Below are 27,494 nucleotides of genomic sequence, written 5' to 3'. Positions count from 1 at the left end.
GGATCTTAGCATTTTCTCAGTGCAAGAATGACAACGAAAATACTGGCAGCTACTGTAGAGATTTTTCTAATCACTGTTTATCAATAATAGAGTGCCCAATGACTTTACTGGCTTTAAAATCATGAGGTCACCTTATAGGTATAGCCTCATAAGTCTAAGTATACACAAAACCTAATTACATATCCATCATGTACAGCTATAATTTATTCCATGAGTACTTTGTTGCTACTAAGGTGCCAACACTTCTACTTCTGTTAAGGTTCTATTTATAAAGAGCTAACAGAGGAAAACAAACACTTTAAATACACTCCAGATTAATATGCAGCACAGTAATCCCAGAAGACAGAAAGAATTAGATGCAATTGCAACTCTCTGCATGTCATGGCTTCAAGCATCTTTTTGACCTACAGTATACACATGACCACTTATTAAAATACATATTAATAATTATACTAAGAGCATGCATATGCTACTTGTAAATTAAATTGTATTAAGTATACTCCAAAATTAAATACCCAAAATATCTACTTTTGTGTAACTACTGAAATAATAATAATTATTCAGGAAATCAAGTGGAAGTTATGACACTTCAGCATGGGTGTGTGTCTACAAAAATGTCAAAACCCATTCAGTTTTCAGCTTAGAGAGGCTGTGTTTACTTTTTGTCTTATTTGCTCCACACATTTTTTTTGCTGTCCTTAGTTCTGTAAAGTATCCAACGTGCTGGATATTAATTGACCTTTTCTGTCTCTGATTTTTAAAAATTTAATATTTGTTCATTTTAAAATGCAATGGGAACACTCTTAAATGACTTTGCTCACTAACAAAATTTAAAATATTAACATAGACCAGTCACTGAACCAATGCTATAGAATTTTGTAGAGAATAACAATTTGGAGAGTACTAGTAAAAAAATCTCTACCACCACAGGTCAAAAAAACCTAGGTGACGGGTCTGCAAATTTCAGCTGTTTTTAGCCACAGTTACAGGTAACCTCATTTTGATTATCACTGTGCATGGTATTTTAGTTAGTAAACAAAATAAACCACATTTTTATTAAATTATTGTATCTGAAATGTGTAACATTAAAATAGCCATTTTTCTCAAATGTAACACATTCCATTCACAGTTGTTCAAGAATTATATTAAGCTTGGTCCATCAATTTCAATCACTACAACCACTTAGAGTTTAGCTTCAAGCTCTGAAATGACCACTACGTCCTTTTTCTTTTGGCAGTCTTACCTCTAGCAGCACCTCTTTATTTCTGTCTGCCATCTCAGAAGTTTCTTTCTTACCCAGAAGATAGTTCTGTAACAAGAGAAAGCTTAGTATTTCTATAGGCACCCTGAAATCAAGTCAAATAACACTTCTCATTTACCTTTCTGTAGCAGTAAGAAAAAAAACAGCTATTATCTAAGAACAACACATTAACCAGACCAAACTTTGTAGTCTAATTGAAACTATCTGTCAGACTGTTAAATAATACATGGAACTAAGTTATAATCACCTTTTCCAGAAATATTTTTCATGAAGAATTATTAAATACTCCTTTGTCTTCTTAAAATGAACCTAACTATGTATAGGTATTGCATCTTATTTAAGAAGATGTTTTGTACTGGTCTTCAGCTTGGAAAGGACTGGGACACTTAAAACCTCCCCTCTACCTAACCCCTAGCTCTTATACTGGAAAAAAAAAATATTCACAGAGTTTAGCCAGTTCAATATTTTAAACCAAGCATTAATACTAGTTTCATGCTGGTACCTCATTCTTGTTGACAGTGCCTACCATACGTACTTATAGTAAACATATTAACTACATGGTTTTAAAAAGAATTTAAGAGTTTTGCTGCTTCAGTGCAAAGCACTTGAGTGAGACCTGGTTTTCAACTCTTGCTTTTTAAAAAAAAAAAAAAAAATCAAGTACAGTGATAGTGTCTCAGAGGATGAGCATGCAGAACTGATACTTAATTTAAATCCAAGAAACTACCACATAGATGCCATACAGATATAAAAATAATCTATGACTACAAAAGGGTAGGCAAGAGTTAAGAGATCAAGTGATACTATATGAAGTTCTTTTCAATTCAAATTCTTCAAAGAGCCACCTTCTGCTTTTCTGTTTATTTTCCTCCACTCCCTTACAATACTGAACTGCTGCTGGATATCAAATCTGTGGCTACCATTTGAGAGAAGAAAGGCCTTTGAGGCCATTTGAGAGAAGAGGGTCCTTTGGTTTCCTAGCCAGGGAACAGAAAACACAGGGGAACAGACAGGTGCCAGCTTCTACAGGGAAGGACACGTGCTCTCTTCACTTCCCATTTGACCGTGGAGTAGCTATTCTCTTAGATTTTCTTTTCCCATTCTTGCCAGCAACATACGAACGCACAGTGGAAAGGCATTACTATTAGCAATATCTGCCAAGACCTTTCTTGCATATTTACATATTTGAACAGCACTGAGTGTTGGTATAAATGCCATGAAACTGCTTGCCTTCATCTCCATTAAAATTACCTACAAACACAGTGCCCAACAGATTGCTTCAGATCATGTTTTCTGCTAGGGACTTGATTTTGTGCCAACCACAATGCGGATGTACACGGTGCCGAAATGTAAAGTTGCCTGGCATTTTATATATAGACAAGCATCACAATAAAAGTATGGAGATAAATGCTACCAAAAAAGTAAGTAACTGCAAACAGGCATGCATGCTTGCACACACACATGCATTTCACATGAATCTCAGGCTTACCTGGGGATTCTTGAAAAGTGCATATTTCTCTATACGTTCCACGAACATTAGTTTGTTTTGACTATCTCTTGTCCAGTTCAGAAGATTTTCAACTAAATTTTCATGATCTTCAAAGATCCTTTCTGCAGCAATAACAAGAGAGCAAATACATTTGAATCTGTCACATTTTGTGATAGAAACTATTCTGTAGTCATATCTGGGAGACAAGGTGTATACATAGAGAAAATAGAGCTCAAGGTCTATTAAAATGGGGAAGAAGTTTACACTAGGAAGCTAAAAGAACTCAGTCAACTTTCAGGCATGTCTCGTTTAGTTTTACACATACATTTACTCAACACTCTCACTACCATCTCTTCAGGCTTATAGTTCCATCAATATAGGAAGTGTTTTTCTTTTTTTTTACCTGACAAGGTCTACCATCCCACATGAACAGAGAAGACTCAGATGACGACATTTCAAATGTTATGAGTAAAATAAGGTTATCACATTTATATGGACTCTGGTCCACACAATCCCTGGAATAATTTATTAGGCAGATTTTTCAGCATAAAATTTGCCTCTATATCCCCAAGCACTAAGTCACTTGTAAAGTATCACAAAAAGTAATAGAAAATGATTGGAGGGAAAACAAAATGCTTTGTATCAACAATGGCTTCTGAGAACTCTGAGCTTTGACTCTCTGTTGAAATACTTACCACTAGTACAACACACTAAAAAAAAGGTAAAAGAGAAGAGAGGAAGAAAAAAAAAGGAAAATTTACTGAAATGGTAGAGAAGTATCTAAAAACCCTTATTCTAAAATAAATAAGGAACAATACATCTTTGGTAAATCACTAGACCAATTTTCTCCTCCTTTCAAAGACACTGAAGTAAAACCTTGCTTTCTACAATTTGTTCCCTCTTCACATAGGTCACACAGTGGCATTTCAGCAAATTATTTCTTTCAGAATCCTCTGGGACTTGCTTTACCTTTCAATTGCATCTGAAAGCAGAATATTTTTTTTCCCCACAAAATCAATTCACCAAATTTTTACAGAGGTTATATGGCACTGATCACATCAAGACCTAGGAGCTATCACTAATGAAGACCGAGATGACAGATGACATCTCAACATCTTTGGTAATTAAGAATACCAAGCAGAGTGAATGCAACAAAATGTCATCTGTAGGGAATGAATTCACATTTGAGAACAGCAGAGCACTACTGAGGTCTCCGTGAGACGTTTCTAAGAAGCTTTTGAGTTACAATCCATACTTCCATCAAGCTCTATCAGCATCAGGGCAATACTGCTTTCCAAGAAAGTAAAAAAGGTGTTACATAATAAGAACAAAGCAAGAAAACTCCAGAGGACTGTGACACAAAAGCTTAGATATCACTGCAGCCTCATTAGTGGAACTGAATAGCGTTCAAAACATATCAACTGTTATTACAAGAAGAACAATAACTGAACTCAACCACAAAACAACTTATTCACTGAGTGTATATGTACTTATAGTATGTAAAGCTATACATAATGCAATGCTTCTATCATTAAGCATACTCTCCAAAACTAAAACGTAACTCACAGATGCTTCATAGATGTATTTTGCTCCAACAAAAAAAAAAAAATATCAAAACCAAAAAACTCCCAGCTTTTGTCCCAACCAAAAGAAACCTTCCAGAGTTGTTTCTGTTACAAACTTGCAGGGTAAAACTGGGCAAAGCATTTCATTCTGCATTCTGGAAATAATATCACTGAGTTCTTCTGAAAGTATACACAAAGCTTCTGGTTAAACCATTAGATAGTAATAGGTGGCCTTTCACTTCAGGTACATGTACCTAAACCAGACTTCTCAAATGCTAGTTAACCACATACATTTGAAGCAGGCCACATAAAATGCAAAGACAATCAGGAACTCCAGAAGCCTCATGTCTTTCTCTGCTGTTTGCTAGCTTAAAGCATTCACTGCTTTTTATTGAACTGCACAATTAATGAGCAATCAACTGACAAGACAACGTGGTAAAATACACTGGGAAGACACTTAGGTCTTCTGTGTCTTACTCAAGGAAAATACTACAAAAAAGGAGTTCCTTCCTCTTACATAGGCATTGCCAGGAAAAACGTTTCAAAAGAAGAACCACTGCCAAAATAACACAAGAGTACATAGGGTGAGGGCTTTGTTGTAATAATTTTTTTCATCTGTTTTTTAAGTTCCAGTATAAAATATATGAATCAGGCTGCATTTTGGATTGTCTTTAAAGAAACACATATATTAAATCTATTAAGAACTATCTAACAGTTGCCCTACCAAGGATCAAGGAAATCCAAACCGAAAAATGAAACAGGAAACTGAATTCTACACTCTTGCATCTTTCTTAGGTTTATCATGTTGTAGTCTGAATTTAAAATCCTGTAATTGTAATAGATCTTGCTTTTGAGCTTGAAACTCTTTCAATATGGCACTCAAATTCTGTCATTCCCAGTATGTCACTGAGCTCATACAGTAGGGCATGCCTATACTTGCAAAACACCCAACAAGAAAGATTTGTTAACCCTGGTTTCATTTCAAAATAATCTTAATTCAGTCACACTGTTAATTTGGATAAATATCAGTTTATCTTTCTGCCTGAAGCCTAGCCCTTTGTTTCTAACAGAAGTTGAAAATATTTTTTCCAGTATTTTTTTCCTTTATTCTTTCCAAGCTACACAGTGAATGGAAGTATCTTATGAAAGCAAATCTAGGATGGGAAAGACCTCTAGTTGAGCCTTTGGCTCAGGACCCTTCTACCTACTACACAGAGATTTTTCCGTGATAAAAACATGAAACTATTGCAGATCTAATAAGGTTACTTATTCATACTATTCTCATTGGTAAAATGTTGCAGAATTATATGTTTACAGTTATTACTTACCCATTTGCAATTCAGAGATGGTTTCTACCAATGACCAGTCTAAACTGTAACCGCAATGTGATTTGTCCATCAGATTGTCTAATACTTGTCTCACTGTCTGCCTCTCATCCACCATCATTGTTTTTGAGCTGTCATCAGACATATGGACTCTGATTACCAACTATTAAGCAGAAAATTAGGAAAAAAAGAAGAAGGATTAATTTCCCATATTTCAAATAAAACCATGGTTTTTAAGACCTTGTTTCTTTTTCTAGGATTTTGTTAAAACAGCATAAAATATTAAGTTCAATCAAAACACTCCCTCAAAATATAAAAAGCCATAAATGATGGTTAGATATTTATATCACGGACACTCAACAAGATACTGTTCTTCAGCATAAGAGAGTAAATACAAAGGTCTTCCCAATACCATTATAATGTGCTTTAGATGTGTGTTAAGGAGGGAAAAAAAATCCCTCTTGATAAAGTGTCCTGTTATGATTAATAAATTGCCTTTGTGACAATTTTTCTCATGTATCTAGGTGGAACAATGTATAAAGTTCTGCACAGCTTTATAAGGAATTAGAATTTTTCATATTTGCAATCAAGCTTTCTGCCCGCTTTCTCCACATTTTCTAAAAATGCTGATTATGTAAACTATATACCTATACTAAAGCTTCTTCTTCTGGGGAGTATGAAGCAAAAGAGATCTGCTTTTAAATCACAATGGTTTTTTCTAGGCATTTTAAAGAGGTCACTGTCCAGAAGGAAAAATGCAGCCATTTTTTTAACCAATCAAAAAACTTAAGACAACAGATTCTTCTTGCCAGTCATTATGCTTCCTTTTTAACACCTTTAACAGCTGGAAAAGTAAAAACATACTAGTTGTAATACACTGGTTGGCTTGTTAGTTTCCGTCTTCCAGCCAGGACAGTTTTTTGGCTTTTGATATATAATCACTAAATGTAAAAGGCATTTTAAGATACTAAAAAACTCCAAATGTAAAATAAGAATGCTAAATTTCAAGGGAACACTCTATGTTCTTTGATAGTGCACCAAGTAATGTCAGTAGACTTTATCCACTTGGAAAACCCTGCCTGCAGTAGTATGGAATGCTTGTATTTCATTTATCACTGGAAATGCTTGTATTTCATTTATCACTGGAAAATCCTGCTATGCATAATGTGGAGGGGTCTGTAATGAAAACAGACCCAAATTTTAAATGTGTGACTGCTTAATATACAAAGACCATTTCAGGAGGGTGGACCTTCATTTCAGCTCTGGGTGGAAGTTGACAAAGTCTTCTCAATGTGCACTAGCTCCAAAATAAGCTATTCCTTAAGAAAAACATAATGTTATTCCATATGCTAGGATCTTCTTGATTAGGTGCAGTCTAGATGAGAAACTACATTATCACTCAAGATCAGAAGACTACAGTGTTCCTATTTTATTTAGGGTAACTTAATGGTAGCAGACACAAATGAGAAGAATTTTGCCTGCATGTTCCAGGTATATAAGTATAAAATAAAGATCCTATAAACCAGTATAAATAACTTACCTTTTTCACTTGTGCCTCTTTAATCTTCTCTAACGCAACCCTAATCTTCTCAGCTTTGAGTTTAGCAGCCTGTTCCTCCTAGGCAGACAAAACACACAGAATTCCAGTTAACACAAACTTCAGTCTTGTTTTAGTGGATTTAATTTTGAGGTTGCCATGGTTTAAAATGTGAAATGAAACTCTGATTTACCCACCTATAAATCCTCAAATAATTCTTAGTGATGATGAGACTATTATTTTGAAAACAAAAAGTGTTACTACATATATATATATGTGCATGTAGTATGTGTGTGTGTGTGCATATATGTATCTCTAATATGTAGAAATACAACTGTCACTATCTCCAAAGGAACGTACTGGGAGTATATATTTTGTAGGGATACTTTTGGCATTCCTCTGTTCTTCCGTATTGTAAGTGGCCTTGTGCATTGCTACCAAATATTTTATAATATCATGTATTGACAGTGTATCGGACAGTGTATTGGACAACATATGTTCAACAAGAGTGTACAACTGAGTACACTCAACAAATCTTTGGTTGCTGAACACGAAACACAAATAGAACACTGAGAAGTATCAGAATTTAACAGCACACAGAAAGTATGGAAAACAAATCCTATAAATAGGATTCCACACTACATGCATTGGTTTGGAAGATTTTAAACTATTAAATCCATTTGCAATAAGTAAGTAGCTTGAACACTCCCCTTTATCTTTACTAAATCCAAGCTATATATCTCCTCGCTTTAAGTTTTTTAAGACACACAAAGCAAACGAACATTCTTTTATTTGATGCTCTTCTAAGTAATCTATTTTTGTTACAACTGGAAATCCACTAAAAATCCAGATAATTTAAATCTAGTCTATCTGCTGATGCTAAAGAAATCTGTATATTTGAAGACTAGTAATAATGCTTTTTAATTTCTGGAGATTATTGATATGTCTGCTGGAAGTGGATTTGAAATATGCAGATAAACAAGTAACCTCTCTTTTTAAGATGCTATATGCAGGTTTCAGATTTTAGAAATCTCAAACTGTGGATGTTTATTGTGGCTAATATCTAAAAACATCATAATTATTTTATAATCTCTAGAAAAATAAATAAAACATATTACATAAAAAACAAATCCACTCCAAAATATTAAATGTCCTTAGAAAAGAAAAAATAAAGACTTTTCTCAGATCAAAAGTAGCACAGCCCATCACAAAAACACTCAGTAATGCCAGGGACACTTAGTTCTGCATTGTTTCCCTGCATGAATACAATTCATGTTTTCTTTACCATGCATTTAGATGGTTGCTTTTCTTATAAAAGTCAAGATTCAGCTACCTGGAAATTCACAGATTTTGAGTTTTCCACTCTCAGTGAATTACTAATATTCCTATCAGATGCTAAGGGGCATTCCCTATGCTACTTATTGTACTTAGCAGCTTTTGCTCCCTCATACCTGTGATCATACTATGCACCAAAAAACACATCAGCTAGACAGGATAACAGGCTACCTTATGAGAAACATAATTCTTTTCAATAAAAGAAACCAGTAAGTTGACACGAGCAGAGATAATGCAAGCTTGAAACGTTATCTGGGAACTCAATTACCTAGGGACATAGGTTTTTTATTAGTCTACAAGGAACGATGGCTTTTTATTCACCATAACAATAGTATCATATAGCTTAGAAGGGTTAAATCAGATTAGCATTCTGTTAAAAACAAACAGTGCCATAATACCTCGAATCATGTAAATGTAAAAGACACCTAGAATTCTAAAATATTCTTCCTCTTCCTTACCATTAACTATTTCAATCTGTAGAAATAAGTTATTACTAAAAAACAAAGCTTTAAATACTTTTTAAGTTTCTAAAAGTGATGCAATGCACCTGTGCATTAGTAAATCAGCAAGAGCACAAAACTTATTTTGTCAAATATTTGGAGAAACTGTAATTTATGGTTTATAAAAGCTGTTCATTAACTCAAATATAAACCTTTATTACTGTACAAAGGTTGAGAGAACATTTGGTTTTGCTCTTCACTGAAGTCAAGTAGCGCAATTTTCCACCGCATTTCACTGTACACCTGTGCAATGCAACTATCTACAGCAAACCCCAGCAGGAGCACTTCACAGCCACAGCACACAGGCAGCAACAAGACAGTAAGCAACAAGGAATCAAGTGAGAGACTCTCATTTACCTGCGCCAACACAGCTAAAATATCTTTGTTGATGTCAAAGTTTATAATACATCATTCCCCAAAATGCTTTTAAAAACAAATATGTAGAGCAAAAAAAGATTTAGAGAATTTACTATTTTAACACCTACTAATTACTTTTCATTTCCCACTCAATTTTAATGTGGGTCAAGAGATCAGGATTTCTTATACCTTACCGGAGTTTAACAAAGTCAATTTAAATTTAAACAAAAACCAGAATATGATTATAAAAACAAGAACTAGTTTCAACTAGCAACAAATTATAAAAAGAGGTCTGAATCTACTCACTGGAAATACACAGAGGAAAAGGAAGCAAGAATCAGAAATTTCTGAAAGCACATAGTAGTCAAGGATTTTAAGTTATTCAAGTTTTGCTTTATATTTAGTGCTCAGGACAGCTGCATCGTTGATGATGTGACAACATTTCACTGGAGAAGGTGGAGGAACTATCTATTTTGATTACTTAATAATTTAATAACTACAGAATTCTTCAAAACTCACAACAATTTATTCAGTTTCTCTCCTAATGGTCCAAGAAAACAGCCATCCACATCCCCTTCCCATCAAAGCCACCCCAAAACCGCACTCAGACACAAACACAGGCTCTCTCCTCCCCTGTATGTGGAACCAAGACAACCCCTCAATGGGAGGAAGCATGTGCAATCCATCAGCTTGTACCAAGCTAACAGCATTTTTCATTGCACATGGGGAAAGGTGACAGGTGGCAAAAATACCTGAGTGCAACTGCAAACTATTCGACAACACAAACTAACAAGCCCAGGACATACAGTTGAACCATGTTTAACTTAGGTATTTGTTTACCCCTTGCTAATAAATCCTTCCAGAAATACTGAAGTGAGTTAGGTTGCCAAAGGGTCATAAACATGCACATAAATGGCAGAACTGCTGCCCAGTCCATGGTTTCCCAAGTGGCATATACCAGTGTAAATCCCTGATGTGGCTGATACACCTGCCTCCTCACACAGCACTCCTTCTCCATTATAGCAGTCACAGTGCTGCTGTGGCCACACAGACAGCTCAGTCAGGGAGCTGATCTGGTTGGCAATTAACACAGCAGAAAGACTCAGCAGAATCCACTCCTTTACAGTCACACACATGCTATGGGAAAGCACAAAGGAGATACATACGTATACCCACTACGTGAAAAACACAAAACATAAAGGAGTGTCATTTCCACCTCTGACAGGAAAAGGACGCTCTCTTTTAGTAGTAGTACATATCACCATAAAACTGCAACATGAATTCCTTACTTTAATGGGGTGACTTCGGGGATGTTACTATACTTGCATTTCAAAACTTTGAGCTGAGATTACTTTTGGATATGGAAAACATCACACCTGATTTAAAGAATGTGTGGCAACATACTTATGTTAAAAAATTGTTAATCCAAAATATCCTAACATATTGTGAACTAAAATTGAAAGAGTACAGCTCTGCAATGCAATGTCCTTAAGTTAATGAATTTTTCTTTGTATACCAGAATTCAGTTTTCAATATTCCAGCCTATACTGGAATATTAGAAAGAATAACCACAAAAAATCTAAAGTAAAGATTTCCTTAATATAATAACAGTCTCCTGCCCTGGTTTCCAGTTAAATGTGCAGTTAAAGATATTCCAGTTGTGTTTTAACACTAAATATGCAAGATGTGTGCTATAACAGAGCTGACCTTGCCCAAATTACTTTGTCTCATATTTCTAGGTTGAGGTTTTATTTTTTGTTTCATTGTACATTTTTAAAGTGTCATTAACTGAACCCTTTTACAGAGATCGCAGGCAGAATGGAAAATAAGGGGGAGGAAAAAAAATCACTCAGGAAAGTTTATAGTATCTAGGAAAGCTAGTAATTAAGTAACAGGTAAGTAACAGAGTCCACATTTCACTTAGGTTAGCAGGGTAGATACACAGATCACAAGATGCATAAAAGAAGAAATTTCTTTTATGTTTAACATCTGAAATTTTTCTCTGAACGCAGGTAAGAAAGTTACTACATACACAAGTAGCATTAACTGCAGAAGGACTGGAAGCAGGTATTCACTATTTATTTTTCCAGCTACACTCTAGCCTCAGGTAGAAAGGCAACCACCTGTTTTGCAAGTACCCTCCTTCCTGCAGAGTTTTTACTGAAACAGAGGTTCCTGTTGTCTGAGAACACCATATTAATATCTCAATTTCTACCTAATTCCCAAAAACTTCAAGACATCTTTATCAGCCCCATGGTTAATGTGTATCAATCGGAACATTAATCACATTAATTAATTGTTTTCTGTTGGTTGTTTTATTATTTAAAAATGAAACAAACCAAAACCAACACTAGAACAAGTCTGTATGTGATCAGCACTGGAAGGGGAAAGCCAAATGAGTGAATATTAACAGCAGTTCTTCTGTATTTCTTGATAAACTCATTAGGACACGCAGAATACCCCTACCCTAAAAAATTATGTGTGACAACGGTTGTCCAGTCCATTTATAAACAGTGAACTTGTGTCTACAGTAGTATTTAATGACCATTCTCAAAACGTATGTTTTATTGCATTTCTTCTCAAAATAACCCAGAATAACCTTTATCTGAATAAAGCAGAAGGGGAAACAAGACATTATTCTCTTTCAAAGCTGACTAAACATGAGTGTACAAAAGCCATTTTCCTGGTGAGAGGTCCATCCTCCATAACGTGGACTCATTCCACATTTCCTCCTTCCCAACTTAATACAGATTTTTTATATACGCTGGCACATTCCTGCCTTACTGTCACCATACTGTACTATGTTAATAAATACGGAAATGCATGTAAAGAAGTAGTATTGTTTTGGGGGTTGTCTGAGAATTATTCACTTGAAAACTCTTTAAATATAATAATGACATTACACTGAGGTAGTGCCGAATTCTTCCTTTGTTCTACTTCTGTGCACCATTCACAAACTTTCTGATATTAGAAGCCTAACTCCAAGACAGAAGATGGCTTCTGAATGGAAACTGGAAAGCAGCAGTGACATTTTAAATGCATCTGAAAGTCATGCTGACCCTTATCACAAGTTCCTACAGAAGGGATCTTTTCCCTTACAGTCTATTAGGTCAAAGATGGAAGGCCAAGAGCTAGATAGCAGTTGCTTATTACAACAACATATACTATTTGGCAACATTAATGCTAGAAGTGTGATGCAAATAATTTTCACAGACAAACCTGACAGTGTACTTCTTATTAAGGAGAACCTCTGTGCAACTTTAACAAGATCAGAATTTTATTTGCTTGTAGTATCATTAAACCAACTAGTTGAGAAGAAAACTGTGATGCTAGTGTCTATCTCAAACTGAAGCTGAGGAAGAGAAGATGCAAAACCAGTACCTCAGCAACCTCAAAGAATGAAGAAAAACACAAGTCTGTCCATATTTAAAAAAAAAAAAAAAAAAAGTGGATGCCTCTATCTGTGGGAAACCCGTTTTTCCCAATTTTCACAGAATGGCTGAGGTCATCTTGTCCAACTCCCCTGCTCAAGCAGGGTCACCTAGAGCCAGGTGCTTCAGATTTAGAGTATCTCCATGGATGGAGGCTCCACAAGCTCTCTGGGCAACCTGTGGCAGTGCTCAGTCACTCTCACTGTAAAAGTGTTTCCTGATGTTCAGAGCCTCCTGTGTTTCAACTTCTGCTCATCACCTCTGTCTGTGTCACTGGGCACCACTGAAAAGAGCCTGGGTCCATCCCATCTTCCTTACACTCTCCCTGCAGATATTTGTACACACTGATGAAATCTCCTCAAGCCTTCTCTTTGCCAGGCTGAACAGTGCCAGCTCTCTCAGTCTCTCCTCACAGGAGAGACACTCCAGTTCCTTAATCATCTTTGCGACTCTTTGGTGGACTCTTTCCAGTAGCCCCATATTTCTCTTGTACTGGGGAGCCCAGAATTGGACACATTACTCCAGGCATGGCCCCATCAGTGCTGAGCAGAGGTGAAGGATCATCTTCACCCACCTGCTGGCACCACTACTCCCAATGCAGCCTAAGATACCATTAGCCTTCTTTGTTGCAAGGGCACACTGCTGGCTCATTGTCAACTTGGTGTCCACCAGGATCCCCAGGTCCTTTCCTGGTGAGCTGCTTTCCAGTTGGCTGGTCCCCAGCATGGACTTGCGTACAGCAGGGCTGTTCCTCCTTTGGTGCAGAACTTCACATTTCCCTCTGCTGAACTTTGTGAGATTCCTGACAACTCATTTCTCCAGCCTGTCAAGGTCTCTCTGGATAGCAGCACAACACTCTGGCATCACAGCCCCTCCTGACAGTTTGGTGTCATCAGCAAACTTGCTCTCTGCTGCATCATCCAGATCAGTAGTGAAGATGTTAAAGAGGACTAAACCCAGTACTGCCCACGGGGGTACACTGTTAGTTACTGCCCTCTAAATAGACTTGGTGCCACTGATCACCACCCTCTGGGCCCAGCCTATATAAACCCATTTTCAGTCTACCTCACTGTCTCCTTATCCATCCCATACATCAACAGCTTGTTTCTGAGGCTTAGCTTGTCTATAGGTTATGAGCTGACCAAAAGAGAGTGTCTAGAGTGGAACTGGAATGGGGCAGCCAAAGGCAAGCTGGAACAGAGAGATCAGGGCTGAGGAGTCATTTTTGGTGTGGGTCAGAGGTGGGGGACTTAGTCCAAGTCTGACACAGAAATTAGGGTTAGCGCTTGCCATACCATCCATATCATTAATGAAGGTGTTGAAAAGTACTGGACCCAGTATTGGCCTCTGGGGTGCATCACTGGTTAATGGCCTCCAGCTAGACTTTGTGGCATTTTGAAGGTATGCTTCAGGGTATGGCAGAATAGAATCTTATCCAGCAGGGACATACATTCTGTTGTGCCCCTGAAAGAATACTCAAACTAGATTTGACAAAGCTAGTTGTAATGAAGAAAAAAAAACCCCACAACACATTTGCAAGGTATTTAATTGGCTCTTTATCGCTTGAAGAATCTACCTGCATTAGGTTATTGTCCTGCTTGCCTCTGAACAGGCGCAGCTTCTCAATGGGGCTACATAAGCAAATAGTTATAGGAGAAAAGGTACTAGAAATGGGACCAGGAAAAAGTAGGAAAGGGGAAGGAAAGGGGAGAGGGAAAAAAAAACCAACACCCAAACCAGGAGGGAGAATAGGCCTTAGAAACTGCAGTAAGGAAGTCTGAGAGTATAAAGACTACAAGATAAACAGATGAGGCACTAAGACTGACTGGTAAGGAGTTTTAGCTGGAGAAAAGAAGCTCAACTGATCTGCGGAACACAACACATACTTGAGAACATAGCCTGTTTGTCTAACAGTGTGTCCATAATAGCTTATTAAAATTAATTCCAAGATAAAGATGACATTAAAACTACACAGGAACATCACAATAATCACAGCAGACTAGTACAAAGCAGCTTGTTGAATAAAAAATGTATATAATAATTTTCAGCATTGCACAAAACCCTGCTACTAACCACCTACATCCTTTTTGTGGTTTCCAGGTATGGCCTTCACAACTTCCTCAAAAACTGTCTGTAGGAGGCTGGAGTTTTCAGATCTTTGTTTGCATATTAGGAATCAATTGCTTCATTTTCAAACTGCATTAAAAAAAAAATCTCAAAGAGATGCTTCATTCAAGAACAAGCATATCTGAGTCAGATGCACAAAGTCAACTTCACAACTGATTTATTCAAAGGTCTGACGGGAATACAGCGTGGAGTAATCAAAATGTATAAACCAGGGGAATCAACATCCATAAGAAGAATATTTGCCTTTCATGTCAACAAGAAGAGATATTTGGGAAGAGAGGGCCTAACCTGATTCCTTTTCTCCAGATGCTGACATACATATCTGAAGCATTATATCATGAAACCACCATCTGGCTTCCCAAATGTAGTTTCAGCTTCACATACATCAGAATGGTAGAAGAAATAGTAACTTCTAAATCCAGTATGTTACACTTAGTTTTCCTGTTTCAGGAACATTTCTATTTCCTGTTGTAAACTGGGATATATTTTAATACTCTCAAAGTTATATGCATGCACTCTATATTTCACATCCATAAGCTTAGTTTTCAGTATTCATTTGATTGCTTAATTTCAACCCTATAGGAAAAAAAGCTTGCAGATTTGACATTAAAGATACATTGCTTTATTTTCAATATTCAATAACTTCACTGATATGCTTTCACTTCTGTTTTCAAAAAAAGGTTCGAATGTTGGGTGAACAATAACACACAGAATTATGAAAATGAAGAGAAAATTAAGAGACCCTCACAATTAATAGATCATTTTCTGTGCTGAGGTCTGCCATAAGCTGCAACAGGAACTGTGTTTGTGTACTGTTGTAATGTAAAAGGAATCTAGTCCATGACCAGAATTTTTACAATTAGTTTTATTAACAGAGGACAAGAATGGTGTTATTTTCCCAAAGCGTCTCCAGTCTCAACATAAGAGGCAGACAGATTAAAGAAGGAGAAGAATACAAGAAACAATAAAACAATAACTCTGCCCCTCTACTCCACTCTTGTAAGGCCCCACCTGGAGTACTGCGTCCAGTTCTGGAGCCCCCAACACAAGAAAGACATGGACCAGTTGGAACAAGTCCAGAGAAGGGCCACCAGGATGATCCGAGGGCTGGAGCACCTCTCCTATGAGGACAGGCTGAAAGAGTTGGGGCTGTTCAGCCTGAAAAAGAGAAGGCTCCGGGAAGATCTCATAGCGGCCTTCCAATACCTGAAGGGGCTACAAGAAAGCTGGGGAGGGACTTTTCATAAGGGCAGTTCATGACAAGACAAGGGGAAATGGGTTTAAACTGAAAGAGGGCAGGTTTAGATTAGATATTAGGAAAAAGTTCTTTACTGTAAGGGTGGTCAGACACTGGAACAGGTTGCCCAAGGAAGCTGTTGATGCCCCCTCCCTGGAAGTGTTTAAGACCAGGCTGGATGAGGCTTTGAGCAACCTGATCTAGTGAAGGGTGTCCCTGCTGAAGGCGGGGGGATTGGAAGTAGATGATCTTTGAGGTCCCTTCCAATCCAAACCATTCTATGATTCTATGATTAATAAAAAAATAGTTGACACACCAGAGAGACCAGCATACAGCTGCAAGATGATCCTACAGTTAACTGATCTAGCACCATGCTACAATTGCAAGGAAAAGCCCCATTTCTTGGGACTGCTCCTCTCATATTGGGGCTTATCTAATGTTACAGCAAGCTGAAGAGATCTAAGCAGTAGACTTCCATTTTATCATTTTAATAAAGATATTTCTCTCTGCAGGAGGTCAGTGAGAAGAGAGGCAGTAAGTATCCACACGAGGACTCTGTGTTCAGTATTCCAAAGCAGAGGGTATAGCTATATTGATACAGTCCTAAACTGAGATGACAACAAACGTTATCCTCAGAACATCAGCAAGCTCACCAAAAGCACCTGACTCACAGGACTACAAAATCTAATAGGCCAAAGATTTATAAATCCAAACATTTAACTTCAGGAGTTTATTAGAATCACTGATATGAGGTTGTCCGTGGTCATATGATGCAACAGACTTAATATTTTATGCATTTTTTTAATTGAAGTTGCATATGCTAACCAACACTCGTCCTGAATATAAATAACCAAAAGAGAGGATATGAAAACACATGGAGATGAAAGAGGGAAAATTATGGTTTTGGTTTGTGACACAGCCGTTGTTAATCTATTTGCAATCAAGCAAGGTTTGCTGGTTTGGTGGCTGTTTGCTTTGTTGGGGGTGCGGGGGCAAGGAGCTGACGGGGGAAAGGAAAGAGGTACGGATTTAAATTTTAAGCAAAACAATCACAAGAGAAGAAAATTCCTTGGTTTTGGCTGTTTATACTTCTCTAGAAGACAGTCTGAAAATCTGTTGTAAAGGTGCAGCACGCTGAGCTTTTTGAGAAGAATGGCAAGTATTTAAGAAAAGGCAATAAACTTGTTCTAAACTTTTATTGGAAAATACAGACTACTTACACTCAGCAAACATTATCCTTATTGTTTTGAAGTTTCCAAGGTACATTTTGTCCCTTCAGGTTTGCCTGAGGTTTCTCCTCTAGAGGGTCTATTTTAGAAAAATAACCCAAGGAGTGGTTTGTAGTAGGTAGTAGCACCAGACACATCTGACACCTCAGCTACTAAACATTCAGAGTTTTGTCAACAACATGAAGCTGTATGTTCTTCATCCCAGCTTGTTTTTTTATCAAGGAGATTTACAGTTTGTTCCATCCCTCCTACTCTAGTTTCAAAATGAAATATGTATAGAAAATACAATTCTTAAACTGAATGGCAATTTGTGCTCTCTTAGTACATTACTGACCACTTTCCTGAAAAGAAAATTGGTTTTTAAGCAGGATTTGTACATATGGCTCATTAGACCACTGTCTCACTAGGATATTCTCCCCGTATTATATCAAGACACCATTCAAAATGTTGGGGTTTTTTGGTTTGCCTTTTTTTTTGTTTTGGTTTTGGGTTTTTTTTTAAAGCCATTACTTACTACAGTTTATCTTCAATACATCAAAATGAACTTATTTTAAGGATATTACTGCTTTTAAAAAGTACTGAATACTCCCACATATTTTCCACAGTTGTGATCTTTTCAATTTTTTTTAAACAAGTGAATGGGAATAGGAACAAAAGAACTTCTAGCTCAGTACATTTCCTTTTCAGCTAAGGCATTTCACCTGCTGACAGGTACAATACATTAAGTATTTGCCAAGAACTTGAACACTTTGATAAATCTGCAGAAATAGCCAATAAAATTCAGCCTTTAAAAGCACCTTGGACAATCAGGAAACACATGCAAGTAAATGCACAAGTTCCTGGAAAGGGCAAGGGTGGGAGGAGCATAGCACACACCAAAAGCATTCTTTCTACACAGAATAGTCACATACAGGTGGAAAGAAGAAGAATCACCTTGGTCAGCAAATGAGAAGGCTTTCCTGCAATGTTTCTCAGAAGAAGGGAGGTTTCCCTGTCCAAATAGGAGTGCTTGCACAGAAAGAAAGAAAAATAACATAAGTCAAAAGAAGTCAATATAGTAATTTTATAGTGTCTTGACTACAGAAGATAAAGCAGAGTTTAATGAAAAAAACCTTATGTCATCACTTTATTTCCCTCCCATAAAAATGTCAACATTCCCAAATATTATGAGCCTAACACACTAGTACAAAAGCAGTTGTCCTAATAGAAGACACTATTTTAATCTCCCCCTGTACACAATGTCATACAATAGAATTAGGAAAAGTTTTGCTTACCTGCTACTGGTTTCTTTTCTGCAAGAGACAACTTATTTTTAAAGACATTTAGAACCATAAAAGTAAGAAAACATGCACTTACAATGCATTTCAAAATTCTGTCCAGTCTTCTAAACCCAAACATTCTACTTCCATTACACAAACATATGTGTCTACAGCTTCATGCAAGGCAATACCAAATAGTTTGGTGAACACAGTTCCTGCAGGTGGAGTTTACTTGATGTGACTGTCACATGCTGGGATGAGTAATTAAGGATCTCTAGCAGGCTTTAAAAGTTACAGCTCAGAAAAGCCTCTACACAGCATCTGAAGTAAAACCTAGGCTCTAGCCCAAGCTCTATCTAGTTCTCAGCCACTAATACAGCTTATGCTACAGACTGAATGAAGATTTTTCTGCCTGCAGATTAACTACTGTCTGTGTCTACATTGTATGTTTTAGAAGTACAGCAGTGCTGCCTAGTGACAAATTTTTCACACCTCAAGCAGACAATGACAAGAGCTTTGTGATGCAGGACCTGGTATAATTAAAAGGTCTCATGCATTGTTTGCAGTCACACAGAATTCTCTGATTAGAGTTCCCAATATACATGATCATATCATTTGGGACCAATGAACTAATACATTCTGCATTTTCTACATACACAGGATTTCCAGCAACTTCAATGATACTTAAGAAAGGCTATCATTTAAAGCACACTTCATTTACTTAGCCTGAGGTGATGCTAACATTGCTGGCAAATTATGTAGCTTTGCTTAAATTCAAGGCAGACTGATCCTCTTTTTATTATTTCTGCTAGGTGCATTTTTACACTTAATTGTAACCTTTCCTACACAGAAGCTCTAACTTCACACAAAGTCAGTTTAGAATGGTGTCATTACAATGTAATACTACAGAAATTCTGGAATAAATTGGTTGGTTCAATCCAAAGCTCAAAAACATACATAAAACCCCAAAGACAAGTTCAATGACATTCTTTTAAAGAGTTTCTTGATACAGTTCTTGTCAGACATCATGGGCTCCAACTAATATGGATCACTTTTTCTTGATGACTGGAGCACTGCAGTAGGAAGAACATTACAAAGTACATTTGTAGGCTCCTCCTTAAGAGTTTAGCCACCTTCTCTACTTAGCCTATCAGTCCACAAAAGTGTCAGGATAAAGAGGGGATACTGAATCTCTCTGTAAAGGAAATACTATTTGATGGAGACCATTTCTCCTACAGAGAAGCTGGAGGCAGATAATTTAACCTTCTTCCTATCACTGCTCATTTTGGCTGTTGCCATCTCACATTTAAGTACAGTACTTTTCTTCAGTAAGGAATTTCTATCCAGAAATGGGAATGCCATATATTTCTTACAAAAATAACCACTGGGGAATTTGCTAACACTACTTTCCAGACTTGCAACAAAATATGCAAAAAGACAATCACAGGCAAGTTACTGAGGAAATGAAGAATGATGGTATTTCATGGGAACAGATGTTGGCCAGTAAAATGTGAACAAACAGTGAGATGACAGCTACCTATGTGAATCTGAGCTGGAGAGACATGTCTAGAAACAGGAAGGCAACAGTTTTTTGACTGACACCTTTTATGCATGGCTCCTTCCTACTGCACAACACATTCTGCAGTACTGCAGATACCCAAAAGTTAGAACGAGCAGAAGCAGCAAAGCAACAGGAAAGCCCAAGTTCTAGGAATTATAGCTTAGCTAAACAACAACTATGTGCACTTAACATTTTTTAAATATATGACCTGCATGAACCATTAGAGAAAGAAAAACATTAAATTTCATTTTAGAACAAGGACGGGTTACTCACAATCCACAGTTTTAAAGCATTTAATCTATTTCAAAGGAAAGACTTCAGCTCAAATATCAAGCCTTGATGTGAACAGATGTGTTTGCCTTTAATACAGGCTGCTAGGAATATTCCATTGTTCAGGGGAATATTAATATTTTTTCTTAAGATACTACAATCACATTGGACCACACAGAGGATCTAAATAGCCCACTCTTGCTCTCTACTTCTGGAGTTCAAATACATATCAAAGCTCTGACAATATAAGTGTCTGATCTTTCCCAATAAATTAACGTACTTTTCTGCCCCAAGTGCTTTTTCAGACTAAAAATAACACCAATGAAATCTAGGAAAACAAAACCAAAACATTAAATACTCCAAGGCAGACATTTCTAGTCTCCCACTATGAAAAGCATCTGTTCTCCTTCCACCTGCTCTCGTCACAATGACGAGCACTCTTGCCCTGACAACAAAGAAGCCTCTCCCACAGTGCACTGCCTTGGGTTCATTCAGGATATAAAAACAATTCCAATTACACAAAGTAGCATGTCCTGTCTCCCCTACCCAGCCCCAATGCTGTGCTTTTTTCTATCCTGTTGCAGTAAGTTGACTGCTTCCACAGTACAAGGCCATCATTTCTCATAATGGATACTTTTAGTTTAACATTTTAAAAAATTGTCACACAACTAGAATATTAAAATATCCTTGGAAAGCAGAAGTAGCTTGAAACATCATGAAAGTATCAAAATTTGACAAAAGCTTCAGAGAAGGTAAAAATGTGCAGTTCTTTGTAGTAAGCATGTTATACAAGACCTAGGTTGAAACAGTGTTGGAAGACTATTTAATAGCTGCATTCACTAACATATTCAGTGAAGCTTATTCAAGATGAATAACACCGAGTTAAAGACTTGATGCCTAATTTATTTACCAAATTCTTTAAAAGATCACATATTTCTAGGCCAGCACTTAACTAAGGGGGCAAACCCAAATAGTGAAATGTGAGCACAGTCCAAAGCCAGCTAATAACTCTTTACTAGAAGGTTTTTTAAAGCTATATTTTGTATTTATAGGATAGCTTTCTCAATAAAAATCAGCCACCAGTTACAGCCATACCTCTTCATAAGTTTTTGCATAAAAAGACGAATGCTAATGCAGTGCAAATGAAAAAGCTTATTTCTTATTTCTATCTGTAGAAAGAAATCACTTAATAGGCATTAGTAGATGTTAAAATTTTCTACTAAAAGGGGATCTATAAAACCACTGCCAATAACAGAATTTTAAAACCAGCACTTATATTTGGATATTTTAAATTATTAATACAGAGTCAGACTGCACTTAGAATTCCCAGTTAATCTAATACTACCACTGCTCAGGAAGAACTCAAAATAGCATAGCCTGATGAGCATCCAGGAAGCTAAACATAATAGGGCTTTAAGAAGTTTCTTAAGAGGCAACAAGAACTTTTTCTCCATGTCACATCATCAAATAATGTAATTTGCACTTCCACAGAAACTGTTTAAGTGAAAAATCTGACAATATAAACTATGCTACAAGACTTTACAACAGTAACACTGGACAGGCCATAACACTAGCAGTGCTGAAGACTGAACCTCACTAAGTTTGTTTATTTATAATCTTCAGAAGATACTTTACCTTCCCTAAAAAAGCAAATACGAAGCCTATGATCAAGTATTGAATACACTTGTAACTTCTTTTCCTGCCAAAACCACTTCTTTGGGAACAATTTTTACACAATACACAAAAAGCTATTCAATTATGTTTTAGTGCTTCCTCATGATACAGAACAGACTTTGAACAAGTTTGAGAATCTCAATTTACTACAAAAGACCTGTACAGAGAAAAAATAGTGAAAAGAAAACTAACAAAAAATATGAAAATTATGTTTTTAACTCATTTTATACAAGACGTATAAGCAGACATTGCAATGGTGACTGTTTTGGACTGGCTTCTACTGTAACTCCAAGCAGCAATTATTCCAAGTCACACTGAAAACTATGGATGTTAAAAATAGTAACTAAAAAAATCCCCAAAATACTAGAAAAGATATGCTGATTAGAACGTTAATGTTCTATAAAATAAAATTTATACCTTTCCCAAGGGATGACAAAACAGTTGTTCACAAAAGTATAAACTACGGGAATATTTTTACATTAAAAATGCCATCTGATGATCAAAATACCAGAACTAACAAAAAAACCCAACCAACCAAACAAAAAAAGCCTACTAATGTCTCCATAACAAATTTTAGCTGGTATGGATAATCACAACATAGATAACTACATCTGAGTAAAATTAACATTAACATTTAAAAGTTCTAGATACTGTTAGGGCAAAAAAAATTAAATAGTTTTCATTTGTAGTTCATTCAAAGACAGCTAGCCTTTATAAAAACATGGAATATAGTCTTGTTCCAAATTACGTTTTTGACTTCAAAGATTTCCTATATCCTTTCTTTGAAGACAGGAATGTAACATCCATTATCTTCAGGCCTAAATACCAGAAGTTCATGGACCAGCTGTTGAATATTGCATTTCACAGTGTTTTCAGAGAATTCAACACAATACTCCTCTTACTCTGCTTATACCAGAAAGGTTTTTTTCAATGCTGAAACATTTTTATACCCATCACCAGCCCTACATCTACAAAACATGTTTGCTAAACATGACAGAACAGATGGACCACTAGGAAAACAAAAATACCTTTCAGATTTTCAGAACATAATTGGCTGCACTACACTAAACGACAAGTAATCTTCTACATGGTCAAAAGTTCAGGGTTTTCTCCCCTATAATCCTTGCCAGTTCCCTTTTGAAAAGTTTAGCAGGTTGTTTTAATTCTTGAGGTTCCCAGGTCTTAGATTAAAAAAAAATTTAAAAAAAACCAAAACAAACAAAATCTGGTATGATTTATAAACTAAAATTAATGAGCATTTTAGAATTACTTTTTGCAGACAGTAACTGATGGGCGGATTTTAAGAAATAAAGATCCTTTTAGCAGAGGTGATAAGCTGAGCTGTCTGGCTAGGTTCGGAAGGGTGCTGGCTGTGTAGCCCACCTTGCAACTGTAGAAGGCCATCAGTTCACAGGGAACGTGGTATATACATTGCCTCATTTCTTCAATTCTACTTACACATTTTTGCAAAACCTTGACAAACACACTCATATCAAAAAAGATGACCTAGCAAACTTCTAAGGTATTTTATCTTATTGTTCTAGTGCCTTAAATATGTTAAATAGAAAAACTTGCTAGTCAAATGTAGGTTCAAAGACATCACTCATCAAGGTATGTACAACAGAATAACTTACTTCAGTACATCAAAAAAAAAAAAAAAGACAATGACAAGACACTGAGGACTTGTGTACATCAGTATCTTGCAACATTTCTTGCAGAACTCTTAAATAATTTAACATTAATACACACATCTAATTAAACCAGTTGGTGGCACTCTTGTGCCACTATTCTGGATTTAACAATAGTTGAGAAACACTACAAAAGTCTTTTTTAAATGTCTCCTCCTGTCCCTAAGAAACAAACTAAAACAAGGGAAACTGAGTAAGCAGCATCCAATATAGCTATATGCTTGCAAACTTTTTTGAAAAGATAACAACAATAGCTTTCATTTTAACTATATCAGTACACTGAATTCTTTAGACTCCAGCTTAAAAAATTGGAATCCATTGTTTTTCAAAGAGAACTCAAGAATTAAAACCAGTTGAAACAATTTATGTCATTTTGTCCCAAAGAGGGACAAAGATGGGAAACGAGACCTGAAATTTTTTTTTGCAAACTCTTTGAGATTTATGTATTCGCATGGATATGTAAAAGCACACAAGATAAAATTACAAACATCCAATTAAAAAAAAAAAAAATCCATTTTCTGCTTTCTGTTGCAATGGGGGTTGTTTAGTCTTGAGAAAAGGAGGCCGAGGGGAGACCTTATCATTCTCTACAACTACTGAAAGGAGGTTGTAGTGAGGTGGGTCTTGGTCTCTTCTCCCAAGCAACAAGCGATAGAACAGGACAAAACAACTTCAAGTTTTGGCAGGAGAGGTTTAGATTGGATATTAGGACATATTTCTTCACCAAAAGGGTTGTTAAGCATTGGAACAGGCTGCCCATGGAAGTGGTTGAGTCACTGTCCCTGAAGATATTTAAAAGAAGCATAGATGCAGTACCTAGGGATATGGTTTAGAGGTGGACTTGGCAGTGCTAGGTTAATGGTTGGACTCAACGATCTTACAGGTCTTTTCCAACCTAAACTATTCTATGATTCTATGACTGCCAAGAGCAATCATGCTTCAGGAGAAAAGTTAAGTATATTTTAGAGAGCCTTGCCCAATCAATAACTAGAAAATTGGTAATGATCAACTTAAGACTAAAAAGCTTGACTATAATGATATACACATAGGTACCTTACTGCACTGTTGGGATACTAATGAATTAAATTCGAGTCACTAATGTGATTTTTGTGTTGCAGGCAAATTGACACAACTATTGACATAAATAGAAGCCATATAAACATGTCATAATAACTTACAGGAGTCAATTCAGCTTCCTCTTCTGGAAAGTTAATGGGCTGCTTGGACTGATTGATGTAATGTGCCATAGAAACAGTAAAAACATAGGAAAATGGGGAGGGAAGGATGCAAAAGGGGAAGAGGAGGAAGGGAGGAAGGACAAAGAAAAGCTTTATTATCATTCAGAAGAGGGAAAAAGAAGCAGTGATGACAATTAACTTAAGCAAAGGCAGCAAAACCAGATTAAGAAGTTGCAGTGACCCTCATTCAAATTTCTTAGGGACAAACGATCAATGACTTGAAGACAAGAGAAGATTCGGGCTCTTTCCTATGGGAAGGGAGAAGGAGATAGACTACAAGAATATTTTTAACCACAGTAAGAGGGGAAACAGTCAATAATATCAGATAAAAACACTGCAGTAAAACATCTGCAAGCACATACAACACACTTGTTCTACCTTTGTTGAAACAGATCAGAAAATAAACCCAGGTAACATTCTCTTTGCACAACCACTTGCTCACTACTCCAGCAACTGAGAGTTAAATTCTCTAAACACTGCTAACATAAAAAAAACCATTGTGACTTTACACAAGTTTATCTGCTTCCCATGTCAGTTCCCCTATGCCAGTAAATAACATAATACACTCCAGTGACAATTACTAAGTACTATAAGAAGCAGCACTTGCATACCGTAATTCATTAAAAAAAGAAATGAAGAAGTATTTCTGTATTTCCACAATCTTCAGTAAGGGAAAGGGGGTGGGGAGGTGGGGAGACATTTGTGGCTCAGCGCACAATATTCACGGTAGTGACAAGCTTCTTCTGAAGTTAAGGGATAAGGGATAAAGAAATCAAGTATTATGCTAATAAAAAGCAGAATGCCTAAGACTTCCAGTGTGTCATCCAATACTTGCTCCTTTTCCTTCAAAGGTATAGAAGGATTTCTTTCAGGCACGTTAATTCTGGTAACTAAGCTACACAGTTAAGGTTTGACAGATGCAAAAGGGGCTACAGTTTATTCTTATCAAAACCGCAGAAAAGAAAAACAGACACTTAGAAACTGAAGCAGTACCATTAGATAACAGAGTTGCTTGATACTTCCACATACAAGATGTGTTTTCAGTGGCTTATAAAAATTTTGCCAAGTATAACAACTAAGATAGAAATTTTCCATCACAGGTTACTATGATAGGATGATTACTCATCATTTACATTAGATGAAGTATTTCCAAGCGAGGAAAGGAAGATGTATCTCATTTAAAATATAGATGTTTTTAAAGACCTCTGCATGTCTGACCATGAAATAGATTATTGGCAAGATCATCCTCAAAGACTTGCTTTGTGCTGTCCCATGGGAAGTTGCCCAAATTTATCTGAGCATAAGCCTTTAGAATTAAAATTGTAGTTCATAAAGTCTCAGTAAGTCTGGAGCATTACAATTAAAAAAACCTCAAGGCTGCATCCTCCCTCAGAGCACTGCCCAGCCCTTCAACTGGACTGCACACTTCTAGCCTTGAACAGAAGATTTGTCAAGTTTGAGAACGCATGGGTCCCTGGTGCGAGAGTACAGCAGCCTTCTTTAAATTGCAATGCCAGGCTGCTGCAGAGCATATTGGAACCAGACATGGAAAGTGAGAATCTGGAGGTATTACTCTGTACTTGCAAGTGCCCAACCCTCCTCCTGGAACTCAAGCAACTCCATTTCACTGCAAGCAACTGGAATTTCCTAACTCCAAGTATTTCATTTTGCAACTTAAAAAAACCCACAAACAAACAAAAAACCCTGAACAATCAAGGAAAAAAACATTAATTCACAGCAAGTATTTCTTAACTGCTGGGGATGCTTATAACTTCATGTCAGTTCTGACAGTTACAGTCTAAACCTACTGAACTTTGCTGCAATTTGTGAAACATGCAGCAAATGTCTGTGGACATTTTCAGATCAAGAAACTGCTGCACCATGTGCATGAGGTACACTATTTGTTAGTCCATGCACCTCCCAGGTCAGGTTGTGATGCTTCCCTGTCAAACACAAGTTCCTTGGGACACAGCAGGACAGAAAGGAGTGCAAAAGCTAGTAAACATTTCAGTTCGGGCTCAGTTTCACTACTGGTTTTAAGAAATTTAAGACTGAAGTGCCAGAAGAAAGAGGTAGTCCTGACTTTCCCCAACCATGTGCTCTCACATCTCTTTGTGAGGACAGTAGTGATTTTGACCATGCAGTCCAGTGGATCAATGAACAACTAATTCAGGAGGATTATTTTTCATGGAGAGCACAAATTGACCGAAATCCCTAGGCAGCTGCACAAACACCAGTGCCAATACAAGATGGGGCAAGACTGTCCAATTCAGCAGTAGCATGGAGCCAAATTAGCGCAAACCAAACAAGAAATCCCAAACAGTTTGTCTGCAGGGAGAAGGTTTCAAGTAGTGGAATTTTCCAAAACAACAACAAAAAAAATAATAACAGGATAAATAAATAAGATGGAG

At 36.8% G+C, this 27,494-nt stretch overlaps 1 protein-coding gene across 1 annotated transcript in view; it reads right to left on the bottom strand.

The window, feature by feature from the left end:
• The window catches only part of RAPH1 (Ras association (RalGDS/AF-6) and pleckstrin homology domains 1), a gene marked incomplete at its 3' end in the record, with an annotated part of 46,608 nt that overhangs the window by 6,145 nt on the left and 12,969 nt on the right, over positions 1-27,494 (bottom strand). The window contains exons 6-11 of the mRNA XM_010169256.1: positions 25,024-25,071; positions 18,327-18,401; positions 7,181-7,258; positions 5,644-5,803; positions 2,751-2,872; positions 1,244-1,309 (exon numbers count right to left, since the gene is read on the bottom strand). Coding sequence (XP_010167558.1) covers positions 1,244-1,309; positions 2,751-2,872; positions 5,644-5,803; positions 7,181-7,258; positions 18,327-18,401; positions 25,024-25,071 — 549 coding nt within the window. The remainder of the gene's footprint in view (positions 1-1,243; positions 1,310-2,750; positions 2,873-5,643; positions 5,804-7,180; positions 7,259-18,326; positions 18,402-25,023; positions 25,072-27,494) is intronic.

This window comes from Antrostomus carolinensis, unplaced genomic scaffold, assembly GCF_000700745.2.
Source record: "Antrostomus carolinensis isolate BGI_N321 unplaced genomic scaffold, ASM70074v2 scaffold1196, whole genome shotgun sequence".
Classification (NCBI taxonomy): domain Eukaryota; kingdom Metazoa; phylum Chordata; class Aves; order Caprimulgiformes; family Caprimulgidae; genus Antrostomus; species Antrostomus carolinensis.
The sequence above is the reverse complement of the archived record's forward strand: the minus strand, read 5'-3'. Positions and strand labels throughout refer to the sequence as shown.